Source organism: Mauremys mutica, chromosome 10, assembly GCF_020497125.1.
Source record: "Mauremys mutica isolate MM-2020 ecotype Southern chromosome 10, ASM2049712v1, whole genome shotgun sequence".
In the NCBI taxonomy this organism is placed as follows: Eukaryota; Metazoa; Chordata; order Testudines; family Geoemydidae; genus Mauremys; species Mauremys mutica.
Window position 1 is genome coordinate 63,972,298 of NC_059081.1, and position 23,300 is coordinate 63,995,597.

General features: G+C 43.5%; 1 protein-coding gene across 2 annotated transcripts in view; it reads left to right on the top strand.

Moving 5' to 3' along the window:
• Positions 1 to 23,300, top strand: part of MAP2 (microtubule associated protein 2) — a 216,739-nt gene that overhangs the window by 187,817 nt on the left and 5,622 nt on the right. The window contains exons 14-16 of one of the 2 annotated variants that reach the window (XM_045033128.1): positions 17,101 to 17,193; positions 18,581 to 18,662; positions 22,512 to 22,624. In XM_045033128.1, coding sequence (XP_044889063.1) covers positions 17,101 to 17,193; positions 18,581 to 18,662; positions 22,512 to 22,624 — 288 coding nt within the window. The remainder of the gene's footprint in view (positions 1 to 17,100; positions 17,194 to 18,580; positions 18,663 to 22,511; positions 22,625 to 23,300) is intronic. The other variant, XM_045033129.1, reaches the window with a different exon arrangement.

Genomic DNA, 23,300 nt, shown 5'->3' on the forward strand with positions numbered 1-23,300 from the left:
TTGAGAGTACTCAGCACCTCACAAGAATAGCATACTGAGTGTCCGCCACTCCAGCAGTTTCTGGGTCCAATTCTGCAGCCTCTAATTGTGTGCAGGATCAGAACATTTGTTTGTCCCAAGAGGGCAGATATCAAAATGCTAAATATTCATTCTTATACCAGAACCTGCTGGACAATCTTGCATGAAAGCTAGTTCTCACCAGGTTTCCAAACCTGAGATTCAGATAAATATACAAGCTTTTGGATATTTATCCAGACCTCCAAAACACTGAGGTTCACCCTTCATTCATTTTAAAGAAAAGTTGGATCTTAACATTTTAACTTTGCATATCCATTCATTGCAGGTATTTGGGAGTGAAAAAATGCTTAATGATATATTTGATCCCAATGCAACTCTCAGTATGTAGACTCTGATCCTGCCAGGTGCGTTAGAGTGATCAGCCCCTTGCAGAATCAGTAGCCAAGTATTCAAATAAGCCCAATAAGGATAGTGCATCACCAAGTGTATTTTTTTCATTTATTTTGACATGTCTTTTTGATTATTTCTGATATTACTTCATCTCGCCCTTTATGTGTTCTGTAGTACATGTAAAAGCTACATAAGACCTCTTTACAGCACCCTGACAAACTTTTACTCCTAGTAAATTTCACGCTGCATAAAATCTTTGCTAAGCTGTAAGAAGGGACCTGAGAATAGTTGTTTTTGTGTTTGTTTTATAAAGAATTTATCAAGTGGATTATTGCAGTGAGGATTACCAAGCTTTACAGTATTGTATGTATGTATACGAGTGTCTCCGATCAGTGATTGTACAAGCTCTTACTTACAATTTTACCTTGTTTTTCTGCCAGATATTGTGGTCCTCATATGCTGAGATTTTTTTTTCTCAAAGTAATAAGTATTTTTTTTCCTTCAATGATATATAGCAGCTGGCAGTTCTTTCTTCTGGGGATCACAGGGGAAACTTGATGGGTGAATATAAAAAATAGGATTTAAACTAAAGGATTTTGATACTTTATTCCTCAGTGGTTTGTGATCATTATATATGGCTTGGGCAAAGAGAATGACTCACTGAGTACTTCTTTGTGCTTCTCTAATTCATCCTTCCTCGGTCTAAACAAGAGTTCGGGGTTGTTGTTTTTTTTCTTTTCTGTTGTTCAGTCTTACAGCATCAGCCTATCATGTTAAAACATGAAAACAATTTTATTTTCTTTGTTGTTTTCTTTGTTGTTGCCTGGCAGTGTATATATTCCAGCGGCTGAAATGAGCTGCTGTCTGCTCTCTGCTTTTACTGATGATGTATGAAACAAATAGAAGGCAGCCTGAGCTTTATAACCTGAGCTGAAGTTGCAGTACTGATAGTAATAACCATAGGAAAAAAACATCTGGGCATGTAAGCAAACATGACAGGGAAATTATATCAAGAGTATTGTTACGCAACCCTAAAGTGTCATTCAGAGACACAATCTTTTGTTTTGTGTTAACCTATCACAAAGTCCATTCTTGGCTTACTGCGGTCCTGGGGAAAGCAGTTGCATCGCAACAGTGCCAGAGTTTGATGTGCATGGTTGAAGAAGCAGGAGGTATTTGAATGTTAAATAAATCAAGAAAGAAATACAGGGTTTCAGCCTTGAATCTCTTCAGAAGCTCATTAGCCAACAAATTAATTTAAATTCAGCTCTGTCTCATCATTTAAAAAAGTTTAAAAAGGAAAGTGGCTTTACAGGACAGAAAAAAACATACTTCTGGGGAAAAAACAAGGTCATGTTGCATCATAATAGGTCCTTACTAGTAGCATGCAGTATGAGAAGTATTTAATGGGTGTTCTGCAGTAACGTGAACTGAGGGGGTTCTGTACTCTGTGATGTTAGCCGCTGGGCAGTTGTCTGGTTTTCTCCTTATAGAAAAGTCTGATGAAATGTATGATTCTTGGCAAAGCTCAGACACTACGTGCTTATGGGTACATCTGTTGGGCATCAGATTAGGGTTGCCAATCCTCCAGTATTGTCCTGGAGTTTCCAGGAATTAAAGATTATGTCATGTGATGAAACCTCCAGGAATACATCCAAACAAAATTGGCAACCCAACTTCAGATAGATTTTAGCACTGCTTCAGCCATGAAGGAAATACTGTGCTTTCAGAAGGATCCAATTTGCATATATTCTTTCTAAGATGGCCTTTGGGAAGAATGGTTGAAAAAAATCTGTTACAGATATCAAGTGTGTTTTTACTATTTTGATGGTTTCTTCTTGGAATTATACCCATGGAAGTGAGAAGATGTTTGTAAAGGTACTAATTGTACCAAAGAACATTGATATAATCACTGACATGGGATATATATTAAGTGCCACATGCCAGCAATCAACGATAAATCCAAATGATGTTTAAAAAAATATTTTAAAAAATGCTAAAATCAAATCTAAGACATGGGCCAGAGCCTCAGTGGTGTAAATCAGCATGATTTCAGTGAAGTCAATAGGGTTACACAGATCTACCCAAGCTGAGAACTTGGTCCTAAGTATTATTAGCATCACTAACTTCAGGAATAGCCAAGCAATTGGTAATGAGTAATGTGGCAAATAGAAAAAGTGTGTATCCAAACCCAGTTGTGAAATGGAGTCTCTCCAGAAGCTTTTTTGGAGATCAAGACAGAAATTCATTGTCTGCCCAAAGCCATTGAGAACAAATTCCATTCAGCCACATTTAAAAAAATCTGAAGAGCATAAATATGGTACCATGTTATATGGTGACCAGCCCTTTTTAAAGGGAGATAGCGGTCTCAGTGCACTTGTCCTGCAGCCGATTTGCCTCCCCAAGTGCAGAGATGGAATTTAGTCACATGACAGATTGAACCAGGCCTCTATCGGGGTAGAAAACAGGGGTCAGTGGATAGCCAAAGGGGGACTGCAGAGTGGAAGAGAGAGACTGAGACGGACTGACAGTCAGTCAGTCTCCTGCAGTGGTCCCTGAGGAAGGGAAGTGGGGCTGGGAAGAAAGGCCCAGCTGGACGTTTTGGTTTCCTTCTGGGGAGAAGGCAAAGAAGGCAGGCCAGGCCTTGGGTCTTCTCTAGAGACTTAGAGAACAGAGGAAGAGAGTCCCTCCAGGAGGCGGAGCTGTGCCCAGGGTAAGCCTGGAATGGAAGACCTTTTTGTGCTTATTTTGGAACTTTGTGTTAATAAAACCAGACTCCAAGAAGCGCTGTTATTGGACATGTGAAAGCCTCTTTGGGGGTTATTGAGGAATCGAGAGAGAAAATGGAGGCAGGGTGGCTTCTGTCCAGATGAGGGGATGTGTGTGAGGTGGCCACCCCTGTGACATACCAACATTCAATAGAGGGTAAAACCTGCCAGAAACCACCTGAATTTTGTGAAAATGAACAGTGATCTGCTAATAAGTGCTACAATAACAACTGCAGAGAAAGAAGAGGTCTGATGTAACTAAGCATCTCAGAGTGGGGAGGCTGTATAGACTAAGGGTTCTATCCTGCCTTCTATGCTGCCACATAAAACTCCCATTAAGGCCCTATTGATTGTGTCCAATCTTCTTACTTCAAGAGGAGTTGTGAGGTCAGAATCTGTCCACCAGGGGCTGTATTATCATTGAGATGTATGCACAGGAATGCAGAGGAGAATAGCCCCTGAGGTGAGTTTGAATTTTCAAAAAGCCTTCAATGGGCTGCGTATCTCAAGATCCAGCTTTGGCGACAAAATCCAGGGGTGCAAAGACAGCACAGTGAATAGACAAGGAGCTGATTGCACAATAGAAAGCAGAGCAGGTATTTGGAGGAGTTGCCCAAGTGCAGAGGTGTTCAGCAAGCTCCTTTTATAGCTAGTATTCTGTGACTAGGGCCTTCTGACTCAATTGTCTTTAAACCTGCTCTGAAAAAAATTTACATGCACTAATGACAGGAGAAAAATAAACACTTAGGGCCAAATTACATGCTGCTTCGGTATTTATATGCTAGCAGGTAAGACGTGCAGAGAACCCCTTCCCTCCTCACCTCAGTGCTCCCATGCAGGAAGCAATCCTGCAGCTGGGGTTCTCCAAGTGTAATGGGATGGGGAGCCGCTGACAGCACTGAACATGGTGGAGGGGCGTATCTGGGTGGGTTGTGGCTATGGCTGCAGGTGAGTGTGTTCCCAGGAGCAGCCCTACCAACAGAGACATTGTGCTAGATTCAACGCTCAGTTGCATAAATGTAAATGGGAAGTAAATCCACTAAAGACAGTAGAGAAGACTGGTGCAATTCAGACCAGAATCTGGCCCATTATGCCCATTCCTGCCCTACCCGAGCATAATATCTCAGTCACCTCTTGCCCCCACCAACCCTCCTCTGGCTCTGGGAGACATAACTGAGCCTTAAGCATCTGAGCCTCGATTCAGGAAAACATCGTATGTATATCTTCAAGTATGTGCTTAAAGTTAAGTGTGTGAATAGGTGCATTCCTGAATCAGAGACATAGCAGGCAAATTTTAAAGGGTGTAGATCTACTTTGAAACTTGGCTATTGCCAAAGTACTTAGCTAACACGTCACTATAAGGTAGTTGTGTCCATATAGTTAGACCTAGTTCATCTGTCTCAATTTGCATAATTACCAAGGCAACAGTTCATAGCAGTGAGATAGTGTCACACAATTGCATTTCCATCATTAAGGGTCTGTTTTTGTGGATTTACAAAATAGATGGAGAGATTCATTCCAGGCTGAAACTTGGAGAAGATGTCTGAATCCAAGAGAATTTTTTTATTTGAAAATCAGAAATCAGTATATCCTCTGTTAAACAGAGGTCTGCAAATGCAGAGATAAGTAAGATATTTCAGGCACTATTTGAAAACTCTCCCATAGCTCAAACAACATCTTCTTTTAAGCTTTTTTAACTTTGGAAATTTTGCCGACTGTTAATGGTTTGTACAAAAATAATGATGGTGGCCCCATCCTACAGTCCTTTAAAAAGCTTCCATTGATTTAATGGAAGGTTTGTTTGAATAATGACTGAAGAGTTAGGTCCTGAATGATTTTAATTATTTTGGACATGAAGACGGTTACTGCTACTTGTACATGTTTTTTTATTTTATTTTTTAAAAAGACACTCTAGCAGGCAAGTAGAGGAGTCTCTTCTGTTTGTGGGATGGTGGGTGGGTAGGTTTATAGGAATGAGCATAGGGTTGGGAATCAGTATCCTGATCTGCCACTCACTTGCTATGTGACATTGGGTCAGTCACTTCATGAATAAGACTTAGAGTCAGATTGTGAACCACTTTACTCATATTATCTAGCTCCATTGACGTCACTGGAACTATTCACATGAGTAGCTGCTACCCAATGTGAGATCCTCAGCCCATTGAAGTCAATGGAAAGATTCCTGTTAACTTCAATAGGTTTTGGATCTCACAGAGGCATAGTGAGTACAAATGAGTTGCTATGTGTTTGAACACGAGAAATGCTCCATGCATACTACGTATGTTATTGTGTAATATGATTTCAGTAATTCAAGGGGAGCAGCTATGCCTATTAGTGAGCATATGCAATAGCCACACTGATATGTCTCCCCTTGAAAGTGTAACTCAGACCAGGGCCAGATTTAGGCACCAGCTAAGGAAGCAGGTGCATGGGGTGGCAAATCTGAAGGGGCAGCACTCCGTCCATTCTTGGGGCGGCACTCTGACTTTTTTTTTTCCCCCTTCTTCGGCGGCAGCTTTTCCTTTCTTTTCTTCCTCGGCGGCAGTTCGGCGGCAGCTTTTCCATTTTTTCTTCTTCCGCGGCACTGCTGCAGCCGGGTTTTTTTCTTTTCTTTGCTTCGCTGCTTGGGGTGGAAAAAAAGGTAGAGCCGGCCCTGACTCAGACAGGCAACAGGATGAGCTGAGGATGCATGTTCAGCCTTGCTCTGGATAACCTGGCTTGTGTCAATTTGAAACGAAAATGGTGGTTCACAGAACGTGTTTCTGCTAAACAAAAACATGCGGGCACAAACAGGATCAGATTTGTATAGTTAAATGTTAAATACCATACTCCATTCTGAGTCAACGGCGATGAAGTACATTTATGTTGCTAAAGTGGAAAAAGAATATTCTGTTGGGCGCTGTTTTCATTTTAAAATTGTAGATTTGAAAGGGAATGATCGACACCAAGGGTTCGTCTAGATTGCAGCGAGTCTCAGAGCCCGGGTCAACTGATTGGGCTCACGGGGCTTGAGCTCCGGGGCTAAAAATAGCAGTGTAGATGTTACTGCACGGACTGGGGCTTGGGCTCTGAGACCCTCCCTGATAGCCAGGTTACAGAGCTCAGGCTCCAGCCCAAGTGGGAAGATGTACACTGCTATTGAACACCGTGAGCCCAAGTCACTTAATCCAGGCTCTGAGGCTTGGTGCCGTGGGGATTTTTTGGCAGTGTAGGCATATCCTCAGAGACTGATTCTCCATTCCCTCACCTTGGTGACACAAGCCCTAAAGATTGAATATTGCTCCCCTTAAACATGCTGGGCCTAACCTGTATGCCTAAATCCATCCAAATGCAGATACTTAAGATCTTGAAGTCAATGGTACTGTTTGCATGAAGATTATTGGTAAAGTTTGTAGGGTCAGGCCCTTTATTTATGCAAACTTTGAATCTATTTTTGAAGTCCAGTACCAGAAACAAGATGTGCTGAATCACGGCTTTTATTTTCAGTTGGTTTAATTCAGATCTTTTTTGTGTGTGGAGGGGAATGTTCTTTAAGATTTATTTTTTTACCATTTATTTTATACCTATCAGATACCCCGAGTTACTGATAAAATGAGCAGAGAATACCGATCACAGCTATCACAGTGTGACTTTGTGCTCCCCTGGTCTGTTCGTTAAATCCACCTGCTGTCTCTTTACTTATACTTAGATTGCAAGCTCTTTGGTGCAGAGACCATCATTTTGCTATGAGTTTTGTACAGCACCTAGCACAATGGGGATAAGGCCTCTAGGTGCTGCTTTAATATACATTATAAACAATCAAAATAACTGTTCTAGAGGTTGGGTTTAAAGATAACAGATAACAGATTTTTGTTCCCAGCATTAAGAAATATTTTACAATTCCCACACACACTTGTTAATTTTGGGGGGAGAGCTTTTCCATATGATACACATGAGAACACCATCTTTTAACTCTCTTCCATGTGATCTGGGCAGTTAGGAATTTCATGGGTTTGTGATGTTTACTTAATGTCACAATTTAAGCATTTAATTTTCTTTGCTGCATAAAGAGTATTAGTACTTAAAAGATTTATACTCCCAGTAGTTATTACTTTCCCTGTTGTATTCTGCTGACATGGGATATTTTTTGCTGTTAAGGGAATAGCTGCTTCAGTGATGTGACCATATGATTAACTAGATAAATGCCATGATTTGGTTTTAGCTATAATGAAGCTTTGCAATAAGCAGTAAAAGGAATCCTTCAAAGATGTAAATCAGCGATCATTATGCTTAAAAATTGATCGTAGGCAGGGCTGGTAGTACTGCCTGTTACTAAGGTTGCCTGGCACATCCCATTATAAGACTCCTTTCCATTGCTCATAACTTTGCCAAACTTTAATTGCTGGGGCTAAAATTCTCCATGCCAAGTGTCTGTCTCAAGCTGATCTTTCTTTCTTTCTTTCTTTCTTTCTTTCTTTCTTTCTTTCTTTCTTTTAATTTCAGCCAAAACAGTTCTGCTGTTTCCAAGGATGAGACTAGGAGAATAACACATTGGTTTTCCCACAGTAAAAAATTAACCCCCCCTTTGTTGGAGGCTCCATAGTGGGATTTAACTTATGCAGAAGCCTTGTGTTATCCCTCTACTCAGGGTGAGTTCACCCATTGGTTTTACACCAATCACTCCACTAGCCTCCGTGAGGCGAGAGCACAGTCTAGTCCGAAGTTCAGTGTGTATGTCTCTGAAAAGTGCTGGTCACAGTAATTCTGTTCAGGTTCTTGCCCATACAAAAGAACCAAACCCCTTTGCATAACCTCTGCTAAAAGCCCTGAAAACTATGAGATCAATGGTCATTTCCAGCACACATATTTGGTCTCTTGCTTGGTGCTGATCAAGTTTTCATTCACCCTTTTTTCCCCCAAATGAGCCTGATTCTGATCTCACTTAACACCAATGTACATCAGGAATCACTCCACTGAAGTAAGTATAGTTACACTGGTGAGTAACTGATGTAGGTAAGGAGAGAATCAGGCCCCCTATTTTGATTAACTCTGTGGGGTGCCTAAGTAGTGTGATTGCTCCTAGAGCACTTTCCGAGACCCCAATTCTGCAAGTTACAGGGACATGGGTATAGTTTTAAGTATGTAAGAAGTCTCGTTGACCTCAAAGGAGCCCAAGTCTGAAGTACAAAAAACCTGAGCAGGAAATATGGCACAAAGAATAATAGATCCCAAACAAATCTCACAAAAACATATTAAGAGGTGGTAGGACTAGGATGTAAACACCCTAGGGAGAAAATCATGAACAGTGGCTCAAAATACATGAACATTTTCTCTTTTCACTGAAGAGTACATTAATGAAATGAAGCCAAGCTGGAATATTTTTAAATGACCTAGCTTTAGTGCCTGTGGGGAAGCTTATGAGAGACCATGCACAGCCATAATTACAAGGTATGGAATTTGGGGAGAACATAAATGATCAGTTTGATGGAAAATGTATTCACAGCCTGTAATTTCTTCTGTATCTCACTTTTTCTTCTTTGTTTCAATGGGCATCTGGGTGGTAGGGTAGGCCAGAGAAGTCAGTTATGAATAGTCTGCCCAGCGGTTGGAAAGTAATTTGAACGTTAGGCAGAAGGGTTCTCAGCAGTCTTGTTTTTGCTGTGAATGGCATCTGAAGAGAATTAACATTGGCGAGAATGAAATGCGGTTCTTCTTTTCACCAGCTGTGTACAGGCATGGACACTGCCTTTGGCTGTGGAGCAAAACTGAGCTCGAGTCTGTCTTCCAATTCTTGGTCTTCCACACTGTACTTCTACATACACATGCTCATTGTGAACGTAACTCTCTCTTGCTGGCAGAGATGGGCATGAATGAAAATGCCAGGTCCGAGCACCCTTGCACATTGGGATGTGTGAAATCCAGATTCAGATTCTGTGACGTGAGCATACCCCTGTGTAGGAGCAGAACTAACTCTTATGCTGGTGGAATCTGCAGCGCCAGTGGTCCTCCCTACCTCTCTCTTGGTCTTCTCCTGACTCCCCTTCTTCTCCTACTCCTGCTAAGGAAACTCAAAACACACACACATACCCCTCTTCTCCCCCAGTAGAGATGGTGCCCCCTCAGGGCCCAGCTCCTTGCTATTACACCTGCCATTCAGGCCCTCCATATCTATGGAGGAGGCTTAGGTTTTACCTCCTAAAGTGCCGGTCTCAAAATGTACTGAGTGAACTAGCAGTTGTAAAACTACTTTAGGCATTTTCCCTGCCATGAAGCTTTCCAGAGGTGAACCACATCCTCAGATGTTCAGACAAGTGGAATTCAAACTCAGCAGAAGCAGCTAGAACTTACTGGCAAATGTCTGCCCTGATCTACCTACGATGCAGTGCTACCGAAGTCAAGGGAGGTGCCATGAGTGAAGCTGCCATGAGAGTTTAAGTCAGAGCAGAATTTGGCCCAATGCCCTTTTCTGGAATAATATTTAATGCAGAACCTAGAGAATCCAATCAGCCAGGTTTTCATTCAGAAACCTGTTCTGCCATGAGCTGTGCCCTCTCTGTGCATTATCCGGGAATTCCTGCTTCTGATGAAGCCAGGACTTGTGGAACTCCGAAGTGCAAGAGCAGGGACAGGGAACAGTGTAATTCTATGGCAGCTCATTGGGTTGCGAGTAGCTTAAGCATAATGCAATGAAACGCTTTCCAGCCACACAAACACAGGGGGCCATTGTCAGAAAAATTTAACTTTGTCAATACCCTTCATTTGGATGTTACTGTTAAGGGGAGTGCTGAAGGAATCTCTCCTCCATACTGTATGAAATATTTACTCCTCCATGCATTCCTAGATACCATGGTAATTTAGTGTCAAAAGAATAAGAGGGAACCCAGCAGTTTCAATCCAGTGGGGGTACTGTAAAGGTTATGAAAAAGTATGCTGCCAAATCTGTGCAGCAGGAAGCTGGCACATTAGACGAATGGTGCTGTTCTCTGGTTCACATCCAGTTTGGCCAATGGCTAATGTCAGCATCACACCAGATCTCAGGTAACCAATCACATATTGCTGTGACATAATTTTAGCTATCAGGGAGAAAACAGACATGGAGAGAAGATTAGCAGACAGGAGTCTGCCAAAGTTGAGGCTGCTAATATCAGAGGCTCTTAAATGCTTGTATGATATTGTACATAATCAAAAAGCTGTAGAAGGAGTTTCTGTAGATGAATCTTAACGTCCTGCTTTTTCTTTTCTGCCTTCTTGGTACTTAGGTTGTTGCTCCTGACCTGAATAATAACTCCCTTACACTCCTTTGGCAATCCCAGCCCTAATATTCATATTGTATATTTGTATTTATTGTGTGTTTCATTTTGTGTTCATTTCTATTTTTCATGCTACAAAATCTCATAATCTTGGGGGATTTTTGATGACGGTGATGTGGGGTGTGATCCTGTTTCTGTTGCAGAGCATGATGCCAATTGACCTCAATGGGAGCAGGAGCAGGCTAAGAGAGCACACTGCAGATGAAAGCTTTAATCTTCTTCTGTGTGAAACAATTGAAGTATGTGACAAATATATCAGTCTATTTTAGAAGAGACAGACACTCACAGACAGCCAGTGAAATTCAGCCTTGTGCAGAGAGCCAGCAGAAGGCATGCACACCACTTAAATCTCACTTCAGTCCTCAGTATAGAACATAATGGTGCATAGACCTTATGCTATCCCTCTGCACCAGGGTGAGTTTTACCTAGTGAGAAGATAATTATAGTGATTGTTTCTTTACATCTCTGCTAGCAAGGCCTCAGGCAGTGGGGTCCCTAGTTTCAGTCTAACTCATGAGGGGGTGTCAGCCTAGAGGAGACGCTTTTGCTACTTGCTTTCAGATGGCTTCTCAACTTTATCACCTTGGCTTGGTTTTATTTAACCTAGATTTCATAAGTGCCTGCGCCAACACACATGCCCCACACTGCCCAGTCCACACCCTGAATCAGCGTTTTCAGAGCTAATTCTTCCTGCCGGTCACTGCTAAGAGGCCCTGCTGATTCTTTACTGTGGGGGGCGGGTGCGTGGTCAGAAAATACTAAGAGGGCTTTGTGTTTTTCCCAGCGCAATATCGGCTTAGGTGCCAGGAGTCAGGCCCAGACTGCTCATCTGACACACATTCCTCTAACTGATGTGGCACCTGTCTTATATATTAGAGGAGTTTTTAAAAAAAAAATAGTGTGTTGAAATAAACTACAGAAACATAAAACTCCTATGACAGTTGGCTTTCATGTTTCAGTAAACATCTATTTAGTTTGATCTGCTGACAAGAAAGGAGAGAGGGAAATGTAGAAATCATTTCGCTAACCACAGACATACTTTCAGGAAGCTAAACATGACAAATGATTGCAGGGGTTTCTGAAGCTATAGAGGTGCTTACTAGTATCAGTCCTCTCACCATGGCACCCACTGACACAGATCTTTCTTCAGTCAGTGCAGTGGGCACTCAGTGTCCTGATGTTCTGGATTAGCATAATATCTGTACAGAGGAAGAAAAATCCATGCAACAAGCTCTTCATGCTGAACAGCTTCCACTTAGCTGCCAAAATACGACCCAGTGGAATATAACAATAGCCAGGTGTCAGGCTGTCTAGAGTGGCAACCTCAGGGCAGATTGTCAAGAAACAGGGCACAAACCCCAAACTGGTTGTGAGTTCTATACTTAGATTTTATCAACCACGTAACAAGTGTGAACTCCTCGGGTACTATAGCAGCCTTAAATGGAATCACAGACGGTGACCTTGGGTACTCCGGTCCATCTTGCCACCCAGGCAAGCCTGCCTTTGTGATAGATGGTTCCTTACACCAAAAATCACATCAATATTCAGGTTACTCCCAGTCCCAAAGGACCAAAAGATGATAGTAGCTGCTATAATATGCAAACTTTGTACATCCTTTAGGGCTAACCCAAGCTAAACAGTTGGGGACCCCTTGCTTACGCTTAGAAATCTTTGCCCCTCAGAGTTCAAGCAACACAGGGATACAATTTCTCCTTAACAGGAGTCCCTTGGGGAGCCAGCTGAGGTCACTCAATTAGGGTGAACTGAAAAGAATGGGGCATAGAATCCCCAAAGCTAGTGGATATTCCAATGCTTAGATTTACCAACCAGGGCCGGCTCCAGACCCCAGCGCGCCAAATGTGCGCTTGGGGCGGCATGCCGCCGGGAGGGCGGCATGCGGCTCCGGTGGATCTCCCGCAGGCATGGCTCCGGTGGACCTCCCGCAGGCATGCCTGCGGAGGGTCCACTGGTCCCGCGGCTCGGGTGGACCTCCCGCAGGCGTGCCTGCGGATGCTCCACCGGAGCCGCGGGACCAGCGGACCCCCCGCAGGCACGTCTGCAAGAGGTCCCCCGGAGCCGCGGGACCGGCGACTGCCAGCGCGCCCCCGGCGGTGTGCCGCCGTGCTTGGGGCGGCGGAATTCCTAGAGCCGCCCCTGTTACCAACCCAGCACAAAACAGCTTCTTTATTACCTCACTGATTACACACTAGTCAACAACACAGTTCCCTTAAAGTAACTCAGCCTCAGGCCTCCACCTAGACACCCAAGTCAGATATGATGAGGATTAATGAAAATCTTATTCATCATATAAGAAAGTTCTACCAATCCCAAAGGATCAGACACACTACCTCCCAGGTTAATGAATATTCCAGATCCTACCCAAATAAATGCTACAGCCAGTTCTTATTAACTAAACTAAGATGTATTGAAAAAGAAAACAGTGTGAGGATTGGTTAAAAGATTAATATACATACAGACATGAGTTCTATTCTTGAGGTTCAGTTTCATAGCAGAGATGGTGAGCTTTGTAGTTGCAAAGAATTCTTTTAGAATTTAATCCATAGGTTATAGTCCAATGTCCAATATCATATTCAGGGTGTTCCAGATTACCCAGGATCTCAATCTTGTGACTCAAACTTCCCCTCATGAAGCTTAAGCAGATCTGAGATGACAGGATCAGGACCCCAGGGTCTTTTATACAATGTTCTAGCATCCGCTTGACCAGACAGTCCTTGGTAAATAATAGGCGATCAGGGTGACTTTGAAGTAGGTCTATTTCCTAAGCATTACTGGTAATTATTCACATAGAATCCTTTCTGGTCATGCGTCACACAGGGATTTCCCCCCGCAATCAAACTGATGGGCCGGGCGTTTGGGGCACGTCTCCTCTCCCTGGGTGTTGGGGGAACAATCAGCAAAGTGTTTTGTCCACTGATGTTGCACAGTGGCTTGTCTGATGTCTGTAGACCTTCTTTTGTGAGGAGGAGATGACACCTCTTGTGGTAAACTAGTATTTCACACTTGATGATGCTTCTCCCCTGATGGTGGGGTTCAAAGTCTTAGCAAACATTTTTATAGTTACAGAGCAAGCGTTTGAACATTATCTTATAACATGGGATACAGATGTTATAAGTAGGATTAATATGTGCAGCCTCCTACAAGCATCCCATAAAGTCTAAACACTAAAGACATTCTTATAACTCTAATATCTGTTTTAATAATAGTAACACATAGGTGAGGCAGACCGGTTTCCAGCTACGCATTTGTCAGTGTTTAGTGAGGCCCAATTGCCTTGACATGAGCTGGCACCAGGTCTGCCAGCATCACACTGGGGAAGGAAAAGAAATAGCACTAATGTTGTACTCAGGTACAGGAGCACAGACAAAAGACCTGATTTAACGATGCACTCCAGCATAGCTATCTACTAAGGTATTGTACTGACATGGCCACCATGATTCTAGTAATTGAGAGCCTCACAAGCATTAATCCTGGCAACATACCTATAAGGCAAGGAAGTATTATTGTCCCTAGTTTTATAGATGGGGAACTGAGGCACAGGAAGATTAAGTAATCTGCCCAAGGTCATAAAGGAAGGCTGTGGCAGAGCTGGGAATTGAATCCAGATTACATATGTCCCAGTGTAGTGTCTTAGCCACAAGACTGCCTTCCTCCCACTGGACAGTTAAGCAGGGTTTGTGTCTGCTTTGTGTTACCAGATCGACAGTAAGCAGCTAGAGGGTACCAATGAATCTGTCTCTATCAATCTATCTATCTATCAGCTAAATATCAGTCAGTCAACTTAGCTTTTCCTATTCTGCCTGTCAGCTACGTTACAGATATGACTGATGAATGCTGTGTTGAAGAGTGATCTAGAAATGCCTATCAGCAAGCCTTACAAAAATATAAAACTTGCATGGAAAGACGCTGTAAATTCAAAGTACATTAGTATTATAAACCAAATCCTGAGGTCCTTATTTTAGTCGGGCATAGTTGAATAAATATCATGCAGTATTTGAGTAAAGACCTTAGGATGTGCCCCCCAAGGAATTACATTGGGTCACACCAGGCATTCAAGTTTTAAGCAGAAATCCCTCACTGGGGATGCTCAGTTGGTTCATATTGGCATTGAAGTCAATGGAACGACGCTGATTTATCCCAGCTGAGGATCTGGCCCATAGAGAAAAACATAACAAAGAATATGACACTACTCCACCCCCGAGACTCTAAACACGGGACCCTAGCCACCATTTGGATGCAAGGATGCATTTGGTGATCAGGTGGGAGAACCATGTGGCAAGCTAGTTTATGTGCCTGCGGTTTCATGGTCTGATCAAGCATGAGTCAGGAAGGAGCACTGTCAAACACATGCTTTTCCCCATCTCCACATTCCCCAGAGGGACTTGATTTTGTGTGATACACCAACAAGCTATGCCACTGTGGCAGCTTGACCCAAGTAGAAAGGAACTTCCTCGCATAACCAGATCCCTGATCAGGTAGGCCTTTATATATTAAATCGGCGCCTTGATCTCTCCCTGGAAACATAGCGGCATGCAGTGCAGCTCTGTGGAGCATTAATGTCATACACTCCCTGCAGGATGGTGTATTGCTCAGCCTATGGTCAGCTGCATTCTGTGTAAGCTTATAAGCCTTGGTCCCAGTGTGTGGCCCCAAGTAGAGCTCATTGCAGTCGCCACCTCTTGAGGTGACCGGTGTGGATGAGGCTCCCAGGGGCCATTTGGAAGGAAAGGTTGCATTGTCCTACACAGGTGCAGGTGGAAACTTCCTGACCTTTTTGGCTACAGCTGTTATTTGATGTTCCAAGAGCAGCCCTGGAGGTAGTAAAACTCCTTGATTGCAAACCTGAGTCACTGATGGCAGATGCGCTCCCTCAGCCTCAGGTGTGCTTCTTGCCTGTTCTTCTAGTGGTTCCGCCCCCCATCCAGCAACATCATCTTTCTCTTATCTGCAGGAAGTCAGCCATCTTGTCTTCATTCATGATTTCATAGACTCTGGGTTTTCTGTTCCACTGCACCAGCCAGACTATGTATCTTATCTAATCTGTATCTGTTTGAGGCTGTAATTCACTATAATATCAAAGACCTGTGTGCGACAAGATTGCTTGTCACTGTCTTACTCTTAGGGCTTTGTTTCAGGCATACCGGGGTACGTACGGCTTGTGTGATCAGAGGTGCGCTGCAGAGGCTGCAATGCTGTACCTGGGTGATTGTGGCTGGAGGCATAATGATGGTGTAGGACAGTCAGGCATAAGACCGCCAGCGAAGCGAGTGGGAAACATGTTCAGAAGTTGCATTTGCTACTCTTTTTAAAAGGCGTGGTGAGGGCTCCGGGCACCGACAGAGGCCTGTGGAGCCATGGGCACGCTCCAGAAATGTCTGCTCACGTCCCCTCTGGGGAGCTGAGCATTGGCAACACTGGTCCCCCCTCCCCGTGTGCTCAGGGCTCACACAGAGGAGCACAGGGCTGGTTGATGCAGATGTGAGCCTTTGGTGGGATGGATCCTGCACCCCCTCGCCCCTGGGTGGGGGCACCCACAGTTTTGCCGTGCATTGTTTATTGGAAAAACAGAAGCACAGTTACCAAAGCAAAATTATTGGTGTCCCAATAAGCTCCTCCTTTTGCCAGGTGGAGATGCTGCTGTAGGGGGGATCTGAATGGAGCAGCTGTGGTCCAGTGGGCTGAGTGTGGCGCTGGGTGTCTGGAGATCTGGATTCTAGTCCCAGCTCTGTCGCTGGCTCACATAGAGATAAATGATGACCACTTGAGTGTGTGAGGGGATAGGTACAGGGATCCCTTTTCCCCCAGTGATGGGGAGCACGGAGGAGCAGTGCTGGTGGTCCCAGAGGGGTGTATTGTCCATATGGCGAGGCAGCACTGGTTACACTTTACACAGGTGTAGCAAATCTCACTGGCTGTCATTCTCCTCCCAGTGACGAGGAAACTGTGGCAAATGCAAAAAGCTCCCAGGACCAGGTGGTGCACCTTGTCCTCTTCACTGTCACAACTTAATCTGATGAGAGGTATAAGTGAGCCCACAGCCTCCCCATAGCTCAGTTTTCTCATCTGTAAAATGGCAATAAGTATCACTGGTTACCTTCATAGGCAATCTGAGGGCTCTTTAGGAGTAAGTGCTAAGCAGGAGACCAGAGTCCAACTCCTGACTCCACGCTCCCTGGCTGGCCGGATCTGGTATTGTTGTACAGGAGGCACAGTCCTCTGTCCCAGGTCTCTCTGCATGGACTCCCTCTGGCCAACTTAAGAGAGGTGCTGGCAACCTCCCAAGAGCATCCACTCCAGTCTTTCTTGGCCAGGAGGTTAATGGCTATATAAATTGGAGACAAACTGGGATCCTTAGGACTAACAGGAAGAACGCCCAGAATATAACCATCACTGATTAAATTTCATTTTACCAGCAACCAGCTTGGAAGGAGGTGAAAAGAGCAATAGATTTATTTTAACACTGAGGCTGCTTTCCACAGCTGGCTGTATCCATTTGGCCAACGTTTAAACCTAAGTGCCCACACCAGCAGTAGCAGTCACAGCTATCTTGGGTCCTCTAACCTGCAGACTGAAAGAACATGTGTACAGCATAGTAAGTTACCTCCAATTCCTTTTAGGTTAGAATTTTAAACAAGAAGATCGATTTTAGCGATATTCAGTCCAGATGTGGTTCCAAGGATAACATCAAACATTCTGCAGGGGGAGGAAATGTAAGTAGTGACGCTACTTCAGAAGGCGTCCTGACTGTGATGACCCACCTTGCACAGCCAGCCCTCTGTCTCCCCTCCTTCCAAGCACTATTTCCCTTCTTGCTTATGTTTCACATGTTAACTTGGTCTGATAGTCTGTCAACCCTGTGTGTTCCGTGGTGGGCTTCTGATCCTTCCCCACAGACCACAGCAAATGTTTAGGATTCAGCCAGGAAACGGATTAGGAGGCAGAGGATGAGTGCATCTTTACAACCACGGGATTAGTCCTGCAAGGAGCTGAGTGTCCTTAGAGGTGTTAAGCAGCTACAGCTTCCACTGAACCCCAAAACAGGAGTCCAAAGAGAGCTGAGGTTGCTCAGCTCTTACCTGATCTGATCCAAGGAGACTAATTTCAAGAAAGTGACAAACACACTTTTCACTTATTACATTTTTCTTAAACTATAACGTTCTGTCTCCCTCTGTCCCTGGTGAAAAGGCCAGACTGTCTAGATGCACACTGCTGCAATGTGGCTTCATTCACATTTGCTCACAGTTCCACAGAAATCAGTCATTCAAGCTCCTGGAAGTACCAGGGGAAGCCCTTCCTGGCTGTACAGCAGATCTGTATATTGCCTTCTTTAGGTCATCCCAGACAAAGTAACAGAAAGACTGAAAGCATAGTCCATCTGTCATTTAAGATTGGGTGTGCACTTCTGTCCCAGAGAGTCTCTCTCTCTCTCTCACTCTCTCTCAGAAGACTATATAAAATTAACAGAGTTAGATGACAGATAGATAAAAGAAATACAAAATCAGGATAAACAGGGTTTAGACAGAAGGTCTGATTAGCCATTGTGTTACTCCCATTTTATGCCAGTGTAACCCCATTATGGATTTAATCTGATGTAAAACTGGAGTAACTCTGTAGTGAATCACGCTCAGTGTTTACACTGTACTTATGGGAACAGAGGGACATGGGAAGAGATTTGAATCTGAAAATCAGGATAAGCCATATGAAAGGGATAGTATTAAAAGCCCAGATTCCCAGGAAATAAGTATTCAAGAAAGGAACAAAGAAAGCAGACTAGAACAACCATACGTATCATGCTGCACACAGCGCTTAGAGGCACTGCCTTTCACCACAAGAGGAAAGCTCAGAAGCTTCTTAGGAAATAACCCTTGTTTATCTTCTTGATTCACATCTTTGTTTTACTAATGAAAAGACTTAACACACCACTGTCAGGTTCCTTGGTGGAATGGAAGCTTGCTGTATTAATCCAGATGTTTCTCACCTTTCTGGCATGATCTGTTCTCTGCTAACTATTTCTTCTTTTCCAGTGTTTTTCGAAGCTAGTGCTCTTCCTCTTTGCCCGTTTTCCTTCCTAAAATGTGTTTTGTGCACTTTCAACAGATACAAATTGTAACCAAGAAAATAGATCTGAGCCATGTCACTTCCAAATGTGGCTCCCTGAAGAACATCCGTCACAGACCAGGTAATGTAGGAATTATTTGAACTAATATGGCATATTGGGGGGAAATCCTGCTTGCCTATCTCATGTAAATGGACCCACTGAAGCAACTTACTACTCATGCAAGTAATGTGAACAGGATAAGTGGAGGTTGTCTAATGTACCTACTTCTTAGGGGCTGGATCCTGCAAGATGCTAAGCACTCTGGCCTAATCTAGCAAAACCCTCACATGCTTAAAATTCAACATGTGTTTACATGCATTGCTGGTTCAAGACTAGAATGCATGCAATGCATGCTCAAACCCACAGCTCAAGATGCTAACTCGTAGGTACCTGAAGTAATGATAAAGATACTGCTTGCAGTCCATCATGAGGTGATTATTAAGTGATAGCATTCTGGAACCTTAAGAGCTCTATTCCAATTTCAGATTCGCATATACATAATCCCAGAAAGAGTATTTGATCACCCAGCATCCTCCCTACAAAACTTTTCTCCTCTAGAAAGCACATTACCCAAATCTAATAAACACACATCTAATGTGCCTGTGCTCAAAGTGATGAAAATGGTGCATGATTCAACCCCCAAATGGGATGTTTTTACCCTTACATAAGTGGGGACTAAATTCAAGGATATAAGTAGACTGTTGAGGTCAGTGAAATTACACTTGCTTACACCAGATCTGAATTTGGACCAGGCTAGTTACATACTCCTGTCTGAGGTGGTTCTATGATCTTCAGTGCCAAGAGACTTCGGAAAGTAAAGCCAGGACAGATGGGAGAAGGGTGATAAGTGTTCCCACAAGGACAAGAGGGAAATTTCCAACTTCAAACCCTCTAAGAAGAGGCAGAAATCCCCATACTGTACTGAACCATTGGGAACTTCATACTCTGGAGGATTCTCTGCAACTTAGGTCTTCAAACCACAATTTGAGGACTTCAGTAACTCAGACATAGGTTAGGGGTTTGTTATAGAAGTGGATGGGTGAGATTCTGTGGCCTGCATTGTGCAGGAGGTCAGACTAGATGATCATAATGGTCCCTTCTGACCTTAAAGTCTATGAGTCTATGAAACCAGAATGTGAAATATTTCAGATGCTCAGTATACTGGAATATATAGTGTACACAAGCTTCATACCGTATATGCAATCAATAAAGAACTAAATGATCATATATATATATGTGTGTGTGATTTCACATATATAAGCTAACAAATGTATTCAGATGCAAATCCCATGTGATCCTTAGGACTTAGAGTCCATATAGCAATGAACGTGTTACAGGCCTCCACACGTTGGGTTTGTTCATCTACGAAAGAAAGATAGTGGTTACTAATCTTCACTTCATTAATAATCCAAGTACAAATCACCACAAGTTACTAATGGAAATAATATAATAATAATAATCTTTATTTTATTTAATTGAGACATTTTCATATAAGAGAGATTGAAAAACTTTGGGACTGCTTAGTTTAGAGCAGGGATAGGCAACCTTTGGCACGCAGCCCGTCAGGGAAATCCGCTGGCCAGCCGGGACGGTTTGTTTACTTGCCGTGTCTACAGGTTCAGCTGGTCGCAGCTCCCACTGACCGCGGTTTGCTGTTTCAGGCCAATGGGGGCTGCGGGAAGCTGCGTGGGTCAAGGGATGTGCTGGCCACTGCTTCCCGCAGCCCCCATTGGCCTGGAGCAGCAAACCGCAGCCAGTGGGAGCTGCGATCGGTCGAACCTGCGGACGCTGCAGGTAAACAAACTGGCTCGGCCCACCAGTGGATTTCCTGACCGGTTGCATGCCAAAGGTTGCCAATTCCAGGTTTAGAGATAAGATTAGTAAGAGGGGACATGATAGAGATATACAAACTAATGATAGAGGTGCAACTATTTAGCTGTTCTCATAATACAAATACAAGGGGAATGCTCCATTTAAACTAAAAGATAACAATTCTCTGTACACAGCTCAAATTTAATCTGTGGAACTTACTGCCACAAGATACCATTGACTCAAGTGGGAGTTGCAGGTTCTCTACTGAGCCTCACTTCAGCAAAGTACTTAAACACATAGAATCATTGGATTGGGAGGGACCTCGAGAGGTCATCTAGTCCAGTCCCCTGCACTTATGGCAGGACTAAATATTATCTAGACTATCCCTGACAGGTGTTTGTCTAACCTGCTCTTAAAAATTCCCAGTGACAGAGATTCTACAACCTCCCTAGGCAATTTATTCCAGTGCTTAACTACCCTGACAGTTAGGAAGTTTTTCCTAATGTCCAACCTCAACCGCCCTTACTTTAGTTTAAATCCATTGCTTCTTGTCCTATCCTCAGAGGTTATCATGTCCCTGCTCAGTCTTTTCTTCTCCAGACTAAACAAAAACAATTTTTTTCAGTCTTCCCTCATTGGTGATGTTTTCTAGATCTTTAATAACTTTTGTGGCTCTCCTCTGGACTTTCCCCAGTTTGTCCACATTTTTCGTGAAATGTAGCATCCAGAACTGGACATAATACTCCAGTTGAGGCCTAATCAGTCCAGAATAGAGGAGAAGAATTACTTCTTGTGTCTTGCTTCCAACACTCCTACTAATGATCATCCCAGAATGACGTTTGCTTTTTTTGCAACAGTGTTACACTGTTGACTCATATTTAGCTTGTGATCCCCTATGACCTCCAGATCTCTTTCTGCAGTACTCTTTCCTAGGCAATTGTTTCTCATTTTGTTTGTGTGCAACTGATTGTTCCTTCCTAAGAGGAGTACTTTGCATTTGTCCCTATTGAATTTCATCCTATTTACTTCAGATAAGTTCTCCAGTTTGTCCAGATCATTTTGAATTTTAATCCTATCCTTCAAAGCACTTGCAAAGCCTCCCAGTTTGGTATCATCCGCAAACTCTATAAGTGTATTCTGTATGCCATTATCTAAATTGTTGATGAAGATATTGAGTCCATCCCTATTCAGCAAAGTACTTGAGCAAGTGTTTAAATCCCACTGAAGTTATGATTATAGTATAGTATAGTGGAACCTCAGAGTAACAGACACCTTGGGCATGGAGGTTGTCCGTTAACTCTGAAATGTTCGAAACGCTGAACAAAGTTCAGTTTGGGCTCCAGTTCCAGCAGCAGCTGGATTCCCTCCTCAGTGCCAGCAGCTTCCTTGCAGGCAGTTTCTTTCCCTAGATCGGACTGAAACCATGTCCCCCTTCCAGCCGGGAGGGTGGGGTGAAAACAGCTTGTCCCTCTCCCAGCCAAAGGAGGGGGGCTTAAAACAGTGCCCTCCCCCCCCCAGGTCAGTGTGTGAAAACAGCGCCCCCCGCCCCTAACTGGGGGAAGGGGAAAGCAGGGCAGACCCCAGCGCCGCTCCTGCTCTGCCGGCTGCTAAGCTGGCAGCCCTAGCGTCTTCACTACTAGATGTAAGTGGCTGCCCCACACATGGGGTAGGGGTAAGGACAGGCAACCCAGATGTGCCGACCTTTAAGATAGAATACAGGCACGGTGCAGTATTTGCTTTTTTGTTTTTTTGTCTCTGCTGCTGCCTGATTGGTTTCTTCACATGCTGTTCGGTTGGCCGGTCAGTCAGTAACTCTGGCGCTCATATCTTTGAGGTTCTACTGTATTGAAATGCTTTGCTGAATAGAGGACACAGCGCTCTTCACCTCTCAAAATCTGGCCCTTTATGAATTATTAGATCATATTTGACAGAGAAGTAATAAATGTCTGTGCCCAGACAGAACTGGGAGGGTGGAAAAAATAAGGCCCTAATAGCTAATTCTGTCAGTTGATTTGCCTCGTTGGCCCTCAAGCTACATTTCCAGGAAACAAAACAAAGTGTATTTGAAATTTAGGACTACTTTATTTTCTTAATTTTTATTTTATTTTGCTTGAATAGGTGGGGGACGTGTGAAAATTGAGAGTGTGAAACTGGATTTCAAAGAAAAAGCTCACGCTAAAGTTGGTTCCCTTGAAAATGCCCACCATACACCTGGAGGTGGCAATATCAAGGTGAGAAATCAGCCTGATGAACTGAGCTTCTCCCTTTGAGAATGCACTTCAGCCCAAAGTTAGCAGTGACATGAATCGTGGTGTAAATTACACAGCAGGTATACGTGGGTCAGAAAAATGAGTGTCACTTATGTACAGGACTATAGAGGTGAGAGCAGGAAAAGCAACTAACAGGAGAATAGAAGGTAGAACAGGTTACTTTTCTATGGTTGATCCTCTCAACCTGGAGCCAGTGACTCCCAGTCTGCTCCTCCTGATGCCCAATGCTTTTCCCTTTCCCCAGTTGAACTTCTGTTTTGCCTCCAGATCTCTACCTTTGCTGCTATTCCAAATCCACACTGGGATTTTAGTCAGTCTAGTAATCCTGACCCAATGGCTGTCTTCAAACTTCCCTTGTTCCAGGGCCCTCTGGGTGAATAGTACTGTAGATCATATTACATGCCTCTGACCCCAGAGTATTTGTAAAGTGCATGAAATTTGAAAACAGAAGGCAGACCAGCAGGATCTGTTTATATTTTACCATGTATTTTTTAAGATGCCAGGAAACTCAACCAAAGTTTTAGAAATTTGGAGTTTGAGTTTTAAGATTGGGCTGAAATTCAGTCCGGGTATTTATTCTAAAGGTCACTCCTGTAAGAAACACAGTTAGTTGTGCAAAACTTACTCTTCCACCTAA